General features: G+C 44.7%; 1 protein-coding gene across 2 annotated transcripts in view; it reads right to left on the minus strand.

Moving 5' to 3' along the window:
* MAP3K1 (mitogen-activated protein kinase kinase kinase 1) overlaps window positions 1-10,535 on the minus strand; it is a 116,967-nt gene extending 106,432 nt beyond the window's left edge. The window contains exon 1 of one of the 2 annotated variants that reach the window (XM_077462701.1): window positions 10,137-10,535. In XM_077462701.1, the coding sequence (XP_077318827.1) occupies window positions 10,137-10,399 (263 nt within the window). In that variant the 5' untranslated portion in view covers window positions 10,400-10,535. Of the gene's footprint in view, window positions 1-2,500; window positions 2,722-10,136 lie in introns of those variants that run through there. The other variant, XM_077462702.1, reaches the window with a different exon arrangement.
* Between the last annotated feature and the right edge of the window lie 628 nt (window positions 10,536-11,163).

Consider the following 11,163-nt stretch of genomic DNA (forward strand, 5'->3'; position numbering starts at 1 on the left):
GTGCCATTCAAAATAAATGGCAGTCCAATACATCTTGCAAGTGCAGTGCGATTCAGCTGCAGATATCAATGCAATTCCCACAACTGGAATGCATGGCCTGCACTAGTGTGAACAGTGCCTAAGGCAAAGACCGAAAACAGCAGCTTAGCATGCAGGACAGGTGTAGAGATAGAAAGTAAGACAATTGTTAAAGCATATCTATGGTCAAAGTTTAGATAGATACCGATTATATTCATTTTCACATTGTTTTTCCAATTATTTCTGGCCTATTTCCAAGTATGTGAACGATTTTGAAGTTTGTCCCCACACTTACTTCCTTGAATTCTGTGACATGTATTCACTATGCCCTGTGAGTAGGCACTGCTGTGCCACACATTTCACAGAGCCTGCCTTCTGAACTAGAGAAGAGTTTCAGAAGGTATAGTCTGTATGGGAATCACAGCTTGCAGGCAGCAAGGTACCATGGGATATGTAGTCAAAAAATAAGAAAAACACCAGCAGCAGAAGAAAAGATGGAAAGCATGCAGAGAATCCATGAAGTTGTGGAAAGAGATGACCAGCAGACAGAACACAAGGAAATCTTTCAAGTGAGAATATGTTGAATTGTCAAAAAGAAGTTGAATGCCTAATACAATGCTGATATTAAAAACTTAAAAAGTGTATGCTGTGACTAGATCTACGTTAAAGGTTCATACACTAGGGGCTTTTATATGCCACTGTTCACAGCCTTGTGCAACGAACCATCAGTGTGTTTACCCACACATGTGGTCTGACATACTGATGCACAAAAGCATGGCCACGTACAACCATTCACTTGAATAGCAGGCTGCATGTGGGACGTGCGGCTCCCTGAGCACCGGGAATTTACACTAGGCAAAGCATATAATGACTTGCATGCATGGACCCCAATAAAAGGCAGATAATGCCAACGTGAAGTAGAAGATGGTTAGTTGGAAAGAAGGAGTATGAGAGATCTGCATAGCGAGTTCACCTATGCAATCAAATTCTTGAGTTCACACAGCGATCTGCAAACTGATCTGGGGGTGTCATTAACAATGTATTGACACCTGAAGCAGTTCACAGAGGGCAGTGTGAACTGCCTGCGGGAGAGAAGCAATGAGGGAACCAGCGCTGGTTCCCGCATCGCACAAATGCAAACATGGGCTAAATGATAGATTTTTCACTACTAATGTTTAGAAAATCGATCAAAAACCATTTGATAAAGTCTATGGCGCATGCCAAAATGTAACCACGGATCGTGTAATCGATTGGTGAAAAATGTACCATTTATGGTTAATATGGTGACATATTGATACAACGATGGTGTTATTGAATGCATGGGCAACCAATCTTTAGGAATGCAACCCTTTTTTTCTAACCGCATATGGCCACCTTTAGATTAGAGATAGAAAAAATATGGCAGAAGATAAAGACATATACTTTAATGGTTGCTGAAGGAAACGCCATCTAGTTGTGTGCAACACATTTGATTACAAAGATTTAGCAAGTAATAAGTTACATTTTGCAAGTGCGTAAGATGCACATCACTTCCGCAACAAAATAACCGGTTTCCCCCAAGAAGACTCATATTATATAATTTATAGTGTTAAAGACAGCGTTTATATGTATTATTTCTGTGGCAATAAAATGATAAAAACATTTGAATAAAATCACATATAATAAAAGGTTTAGAACAAATTCACAAGAGGTTACAATATCCTACTGACTTATCTGTGCTTAAATCAACAGAGGAAAAAAAGTTGCACAAAATTCCCAAACCCAGCCTACCGATAACCCACCAACCCCAAATTTCATGACAATAAAAAGGCCAAGGCTGTCAATGATGGTATTGGAACTGATTGAATCTTGCAGCGATCTGCAAGTCAGTATAAATGCCTGTAGGGATACACACACAACACACACACAAAAAGGTTTCCCAATTGCTCACACAAACCATAACAGCCATGCGACCTGAAAAACTCCAGCCATCATACAACTTTCCGACACCGAATTAAAAAGGACCCGAGTGCTCCAAAGCCTACAAACTGTCAAGCTATCACATCTTAAACACGTCAAATACAAACTAGGATAAAAAAATAAAAAATAAAATAAATGACATAGCACATGCACAAAACAAAATAAATAAACACACAACAACAACACAGCATTTAACATACTTCAGAAATAGCATCCATTATGCACTCAGTATAAACAGAATATGGAATTTCATTATCACTAACCATGGTATTAAAGAGCGTTTATAGCTGGCCTTCTTCATCATCTGTACTAACATTCTGAAATCTCAGCTTATAGAATCTTGGGGTTGTTAATGGCAAAACACAAACGGTTTTACTTTCCAAACACTGATAAAACAAGACCTATTGTTATCTTGTAGCCTCTCTAATCTGTTTTCGAAAAAAGGCAATTAAACCTCACACACCCACATGGCAGCAAGAGTTAATCTTCAGCAAGCAACAGATTAGAGGATAAAGCGACTTACCTGTACGCATGTAATTCCATTTACAGAGGAGCCTTCACAAAGTAAAACAGGTCCCATCAAAACCAACGAGCAGAACCCCCTTCCCAGAGTAGGAGGCAGGTAAACGTGTTGGGGGAGCGAGCCACAGACAGAACAAGCATTGTGTAGTCGAATGAAGCAGCAAAGAGGCAAGGCAGGCAGCTGACAGGAAGAGGGCTTCTATGACCCCAATGTTTGCATATAAGCAGAAAAAAAAAAAAAAAAAGAAAGAGAAGCCTTATCTGGATTAACTCCTCCTATACCAGTTGTCTGCAGCCACAAAAAATCAAACTTCAGCTCATCAAAATGTGCACAAAAGCCACGGAAGAGAAAGTCAGACAAAAAAGGAACACCCATGGGCTTTGTAACCCAATGCTACAGCCCAGAGATGGGAGTTTCTATACAGTTACAGCCCAGTTTGAACAGCAGCTTATGACAATAGTGAAATGCCAGCAGTACATCTGTGCCCAGTGCCCCCGCAGCATCTGTCGTCCCCATCTCCGGGACCAACAATCATTTGCATAATTAAACGAAGGCACAATATCTGCGGCATTGACAACGTCAGGAACAATATACAAAATTACACCAAGACATCAACATCAAACTGCCTCCATTAACTTTCTATTCAACATTAGAAGAGCCTTGGCTAAAAACCTGGACACACCTTAGATTTCCTTATAAAGGCTTTATACAGTTCTATAAATATAGAGCCTATAAAATATATGGGATCAAAAAGCATGCCAAAAGCTGGGAAATAATCCATGATGTAAACTAAAGAACAAAGATTATAATGCAGCTTACCTGTCCTTAGATATGGTGGCTGCATTACTTGTTTCCACACTTTATTTCTCTCCTTGTCATGTTGTGCTGCGCCCCCCCCCCCCCCCCTCCAATAATCAACAAAAAAACAACACACAAAAAAGTGATTTTTCTCACCTAGATGAGAATTTCTCCCTGTCCCCTGCACAGATGTGGCAAGAGAGTCCTATGGCACAATTGTACATGCTCCAGTGTCTCTGGCCATCTATGCATGCTCAGGATTTCCCACACAGACTACCACCAGGGAAGTCCAAAACCTTTCCTGTATTTGCATGTGCATTGTAAATCACCTGTACATGTGCAGATGTGCCAACAGGCTCCGCAAGGACCCAAATGCCGAGCAGAGCCAATGTGCACATCAACACATGCACCTTAAAAAGGTGGTTCGGGGGGGGGGGGGGGTTCCACATGGGAGGCAGACTTAGAGAAGTTCACCTTTTGCAAATATTAACAAAATAAAATGCACCTTTGTTTTAATTTTTTTTTACCCTGCAGCCTGTAAAGCATTGCACCTGCAATCAGCAGAACTGGGGTGCAATGCCAGGATCCTGCAGACTCTCAGTTAGCCGTCTGCTTGTACAGGCAGTTACCGAACTGCAGGAAGAACCAATGAACTATGAGAACGCTCATCAGCATGCTTGCAGTTGGAGGACTACAAGCCGTCTGCTGCAGTGGAAGATGGTACTTGTATTTCGTTCATTCACAGGAAACTGATTGAATGATGCAGACGTGTGGGTGAAGCCCTACAAGGCTGCGCAGTTTATGAAATAGGACATTGGTTTCAGGGAGAGGATCTCCTGTCGCTGTCACAGTGAGGTATTAGTGGGGTGCACATGGGACAGGTGCTCTTTGGTAACATGTTACACCCTAAATATGGGTGTAACATGTCACTAAAAGGTGAACTCATCGATGAAGTTCCACTTTAGGGCCAGTTCACACCAGATGCAGTTCCGTGCAGCTCAGTTTTTCCTGTACCAATACAGTCAGTTCCTGCACCAGAAACTGACTGCATGGTGTGAACTAGAGCCTTTGGAATACATGGAAAACACTGTGCATGCATTTTTAGTGCAGAAAAAAAAAAAAAAAAAAAAGCACACGGAACTGAACAGAACTGCGTCTGGTGTGAACTGGCCATAATCCAGTAATCCTACCAACACTTAGTGTCCTAGAGTGACAACTGTACTGAGCAGCGATGCAGGCCTAGGACAGGAAGCATTTTGAGTCTACATAACACCTGCGTCTCTTTTCTATAAGAGATGGAGGTGTTTTGTGGTCCTCTGAGATAATAGGGAACTGATAACAGTCTGGGGACAGAGAGCACTGGTAGTTATCAGCTCACAAGATTTCTGGCTGGAGGAAAAGTTACCTTAATTTCTGCACATAAATCAAATGATTTCAATTAATATTATATATAATAAAAGCCCAAAAGGGAACAAATAGGAGGTTTACTGCAAGATTCCAGGACGACTCAGATCCCTTCTCTATGCTTTATACATTAAATAACCAATTATAAAAATGCTAATCTGTTGCAGGTGCCAACGCATTAATGGCACCCCAAATCCAATGCAAATGCAATGTATTTGCAAGCCCCAGATTGCACACCGTGATCGCAATACCATGTAATTTGGTGCAGGATTTAAAAGTACAGTATTATTTTTCATGCAACCCGAGGAGATTTCAATTTATTCAAATAAATGGGCTGGGAAAAAATAAAAATCACACAAGAATATACACCACGTTACTGTGCGATTCTGGTGTGAACCGGCTTTAAAGCCTGAAGAAGGGATTGAACTAATTCCAAAAGCTTGCATTGTTAACATCAGTTAAACCAATAAGAAGTATCACTCCACACTTTGTGGCATACAATTCAAAAAAAACTTGGATGAGCTTATCACCCCTATTTGTGTCTGTAAACGCTTTAGAAAATATTCTCTGGGACTTTTTTTTTTTGGTCACAACTCACAAAAATCTGTCAAATTTTAAATCTTAGTTTACACACACACACACACACACACACACACACACACACACACACACACACACACACACACACACACACACTTCCTTCAAAACTATAGAAGCACAAGGAGGCACTTGCACAGCAATGAGCCGATCGTCTTCACCGCCATTCATACTTGAGTTTTTTGTTGCACGTTTTTTTGCGCATTTCCCTGCATGCAATAATGCTCACAATCATTGTGGCTGGCCACATCTCCACACTGTCACTTAAAAGTTGTTGTGTTTTTTTGTTTAAATCTATGATGAAGGTTTTTGATTTCAGACAAGTACATGAGCGTTTTGTTGAATTTTGCACCTGAACCGTCTTCTCCTCATCCCTTCCCCAAAACAACGCCTGAGCTTACATTCACTTGCAAATCACAGGGAAAAAAAGAACACAATCATCTACGGGTGTAGAAAATATGCTTCCAAAATCACCAGAAAAATGCTCAGGGTATGCATGGGGGGGGGGGGGCGGGCTTAATCCATTTAAACCCTTGCCAACCAGCGCACGACGATGTACGTCAGCACAATGGCACAGCTGGGCATATAGGTGTACTGACTGATTTCTCCACCAAAGTGTTCGTTTAGACACAAGGGTAAAGATCCCCACCAGTGTCTGAGTCTCTGTCCTGTGGTTCCATACCTTTAGGAGGAACCTTTGAAGTGGCCTGAAATGTAGCCTTGCCCATTGGATGGCTGGCATAGTTGAGGTTAAAATAACCTTTCTGTCCGACATCTCTCGATTCGTTTGTAGCATAGTTACTACATTCTGGACCTCGATTTTTTTTTCCTCCTCTTCCAGAAGAAATTTGGTACCCCAGAAATTGTACTTGCTGAGCCGGATTGAAGTTTGATTTCTGAATGTTTACTATCCAACCCAGGGATTCCAAATGACTGCGGGCCTTGCCCAGATCTTCTTGCAGTTTCTCCCTGGATGGGGCAAAGAAGAGGAGGTCATCCAGATACGTGATTACTGCAATCCCCTGAAGGCAAAGAGGGGTGAGGGCTTCCACCATAACCTTTGTAAAGACTCGGAGCAGATGAAAGGCAGGGCCTTGAATTGCAGATGCAGCACCTCCTTCCTCATATTGACTGCCAACCTCAGGAATTTTTTGGGACTGAGGGGCTTATAGGAATATGTAGGTAAGAGTCTCAAGTCAATCGATGCCATCAAGTATTCCTTGTTCAGCAGATCCCTGACCGTGAAGATCGAGTCCATATAAAAGTTTTGTATTTTTTTTTTTTTTAAATCTATGATGAATATTTTTGGTTTCAGACACAAGTACATTAGCGGTTTTGTTGAATTTTGTACTTGAACTGTCTTTTCTCCTGGTCCCTTTCCCATAAGTACCCCGATTACATCTCTCACTGTCCCCTGCGAGGAAATGCTGCTGATCGGCTCTCCTCGCCACACACACTCTGTCAGCATGAGGCGAGGAGAGCGGATTACCGGCACTCCCTTGTTTACATGCGACTGACTGTGACACAGCCGATCACATGATTAAAGAGAGATCAGGGTCACACTGTGTCCTCGCAACATGGCGCGACTGCCGCGCTAAGTGCCCCCAAGGGAGCGCAGGAGCGGCCGCTCGGGTGCGCCCTCATATGACGTCCAAACAGAGAGAACCACACCGTCATTTGACGGTGGGTGGGCAGAAAGTGGTTAAAGAGGGAGAAGGAGCTCATCCAGCAGTGCTCTGTGGAATGGGAGGAAAAGGCTCTCCAAAAAAGGTAAAACCAAAACAAACAAAAAAAAAAAAAAAAAAAAGGGCAGAGCAGGAAGCCTGGACTCTCAGGATGGCACCTAAGAGTTCCTGACTCCTCACTAAGTGTTCCCTGCTGGAGGAAACAAAAACTGGCATATGGGAAGGAGCCTACTTTTAAAGTTTGGTGGAAAATGCATTTCCTGTTGGCAAGAGGGAGGAGCCACTCTGAGGTGCTGTCCTGAAGGACGTTTAGGGAAAACACCATAAACATTCAATGAACACTTCTATCTCCAATGTGTTCTATTCATACCAATGACATGACAAACCACCCAGGAGTAAAAAGATTCCCAATGCAGAAAGACACGTCTATACAACACACTGCAGGTGAATAGGGGCTTTAATGGAGGAAGAGAACATGTCACTGGAGGAGTGCCGCTCATTTCCAGGACCACCATGCGAGTCTATTTACCCAGCAAGGGAGCTAGGTGTGGTTATGCAGCATTTTTTGGGCAGGCACAGCTGTCATCAGCTGATGTATTGACAGGGGAGAGTTCACATGTACAGGCCAGCTGGGGACAATGAGACCACCAGCAGGGCTCCACACATGGGTCTGCATTCATAGAAAACACACAGCCAAACTTAGACTGCTGTCCCTGTATGATCAGCAAGGACATTGCTACACAGCTGATGACACTACATTATGTCCTGCAGAACCTCTACAACCAAACTAGAAGCAGATGGAAACCTCATCAATGTACGAAGCCATCACACCGAGATGAGGAGACATCCTGTTCACAAAAGTGACAGTTATTTTCAGCCGAGTCCAATGGTATCTGAAAATAACCGTCACATGGCTGTTGACGTAACCTTCTGTTGAAGCTTTGTGAATTGACCCCCTAGGACTCGTTCACACCACATCTATTGATCTTCATAGCAAGAACACAGAAGAAACGATTCTCTATGTGCATTACCAAATACCATCAGGCTCCATGCACACTGTGCATGGAGCCTGAAAACACCCCCCCCCCCCCCCCCCCCCACACACACACACACACACACACACCTGAATGATCCCGACTGCTGCTAAAAGCTGGCAAAAAAAAAAAAAACACTGTAAAGCCACACACACAGTCTTTCTGCCAAGTTTTTTCTTCAGATTTACCAAAACCATATAATATGAGGTCAAACCTTAGGAGTTTCAATTTGTATCCAATCAGGCAGGCCCTTCTACTACATGGTTTTGGTAAATCTGAAGGAAAAAAAAAATAAAAAAAAAAAAACACAGCAGAAAATCTGTGTAAGTGTGTATGGGGCATTATAAGCCTTTTTCATGCAGCGGTTTTCTGGTCTTTTTTTTTAGCTTACAGTGGGCATGGAACCCTGATGTGGGTGCAAAAGGGCTCAGTCACACCATGTGCATTGATAGCAACACAGGCTCTGCCCCATATTCACAACCAATCCGACTTTGAGATCATCCAAATTCACTTGAAAGCTCGTAATATCAACAGATGTCTATGCAAGTCGCAAAAAAAAAAAAAAAAGTGCTGTAACTTTTTTTTTGTTTTTTTTTTTTCAAATCGGTGAGGCACTGCAAAAACCAGCATCGCTCCCGTTTAAACAGTTCCACTGCTGACAATGGGGTGCGACTTGCCATGCAATTTGGACCCGTCTAATCACATAAGTTGCACCAGTGTGAACGGGGATTCAGTGCAAGGAAACAGAATAAATATTGTTGTCTGTATGCCCCGTCCACATTATGCAGATGTGTTGCACAAAAACGAAGCAGGTCTATATTTTTGTACAGCACCAAAAAATAAATAATAAGTCATGCAACTATGGACGGGTGCGACATGGATGCAACTCTGGCTTTGACCAGCGATAATGGACAACTGCCACGTGTATAAAGCATTCAGGTGCGACTTTTGAGGGTATTATGTTGCAGTCTATGGCACTCAAGCTGCATGACATTCAGACCAAAGTAACGCAGGAACCACCAAGTCGCACATATCTGAACGATTGTCATTGAAAAACAAGGGGTGCCACTTTAGTGTCCAAAGTCACATGCCAAGTTTCAAGAAGTGTGTATAGAGCCTAAAAAGTAAACAAAGTGTGATATGTTGTGTTATCACAACGGGCACCATTGCTGAGATGTTATCACTCAGGCTGGTGTGATGAGCCCTCCATCTGCTCTATACACTGTGTGTGTGTGTGTGTGTGTGTGTGTGTGTGTGTGTGTGTGTGTGTGTGTGTGTGTGTGTGTGGGGGGGGGATGCATCACTGATCCCAGATGACCCGTCATCCCCATTACAAGAGAGGTTTACATTTCTTGTAAGAAATAAAAAATTTTTTTTTTTTTTTAAACTGCCATTTTTTTTAAACACATACTTAGACCCGTTTTCATGCTTTTTGTATCTCGATGCCACCTGTACACACACACACACACACACACACACACTATGGCTCCATTCATATCTGCGTTTCGCACTAACAGAAGAGTGTAGGACAAACCATTTACTTAATTAGTCAGCTCTATACATGACAAGCGCACCAAAGAAGCTCCTGCACCTTTTTTTTTGGTTGCAGAGTCCAATGCGTTTTGTTACATGATAAAAATGCATATCTGCTAGCCACACTTAGGCAATTGCAGGGCAGCGCAGCGGTGGCAGGACAGTGGTCACAGCAAGTGGCAGGACAGCTGTGGCAGGGCAGTGGCAGTTGCAGGGCAGCGGTCACAGGAAGTGGCAGGACAGTGGCAGTTGCAGGGCAGCGGTCACAGGTCAGCGGTGGCAGGACAGTAGTCACAGGAAGTGGCAGTTGGAGGACAGTGGTCAGCAGTGGCATGCCAGTGGTCACAGGAAATGGCATTTGCAGGCAGTGGTGACAGGACAGCGGTCACAGGAAATGGCAGTTGGAGGGCAGGGGTCAGCTGTGGGAGGAAGTGGCAGTTGGAGGGCAGGGGTCAGCGGTGGCAGTTGGAGGGCAGGGGTCAGCGGTGGCAGTAAGTGGCAGTTGGAGGACAGCGGTCGGAGGAGCTCCCTGGCAGGACGGAGCCCCCATTGGAGGTGACAGTGTTGTAGCCCCGCCCCTCATACCCGGTGCTGTGGTTCCCGGTGAGCTCCTCGGTGTTGCCGGCCGCCGGTAGGAATGTTCCGGAGTCCAGCAGCTCCCCGTTGCCTCCCGCTGTGTGCGGCACTTCGAGCTCCGCTCTCCTCTCCGTCTCCACACTCCGCACTTTCCGCAGCTGCTTCCTCCTCCAGTCTTCCCGGGACTCCCCTCCGCCTTCCCCGGGCACCACTTCCAGCCCCGTCTCCGGACTGCCGGACGACGAGCTCCGACTCCCCGCCGCAGCCGCCATCTTCCTGGGGCCAGGTTTACATTCGTGTGGGACAACCCCCGGGGCCTGAGGGAGGGCGGAGTCCGGGAGGAGGGGGCGGGGACTGCGAGCTTCGAATTGTGCGTAACCTGGGAACAAGCCTTTCCGGCCAGGTACGCAAACGGCGTAAGGCACAGGGATCCGAGTACCACCTAGCAGCGCTCTGTGAATAGCGAGGGGTTAGCGCCTCAGCGCTGGTTACCTGCCTACGTCTTTAGCGTATAGACCTGCCATGGGTGTGTGCGGGGAGACTTTACGTAGGGGCAGGTAGAGGGTACGGTCTGCCTACGCAAATTGCGGAAGCGTGGGAGTGGGCGTAACTGTGTTTACACTGACGCCCACACGAGGCGGATGTCAGGGCTGTGCACGGATTTTAAACCGACTACCTGATGATGAGTGAGGAGAGGAGGATGAATCACCTCCGATCTTTGATCACACACACAGCAAACTTTTCCTGCCAGCCTGGCAATACCATCCATGGCAGGAGCAGACTAAGAATTGCGCAAATAGCTAGCGTAGGGTTAAAAAATAAATTCCAGGAACATTCCTTCAAGTATATAAATAACAGATCATTACATAAGTATATCATCTACTGATCCTGGATAACAAAGCATAAAGCCAATCACAGCAGTCACATGGTACATCCCGGGGTGCTAAACCTCACTTAAAGGGCTGCCAGGGGTGACGCAGCGTCTGCATCATGTGATCTCTGTGATTGGCTGATGTGATCTGTGTTTGGGAACTAG

Source organism: Lithobates pipiens, unplaced genomic scaffold (assembly GCF_037356315.1).
Source record: "Lithobates pipiens isolate NorthernLeopardFrog02 unplaced genomic scaffold, aLitPip1_a1.2 Scaffold_3, whole genome shotgun sequence".
Lineage (NCBI taxonomy): Eukaryota > Metazoa > Chordata > Amphibia > Anura > Ranidae > Lithobates > Lithobates pipiens.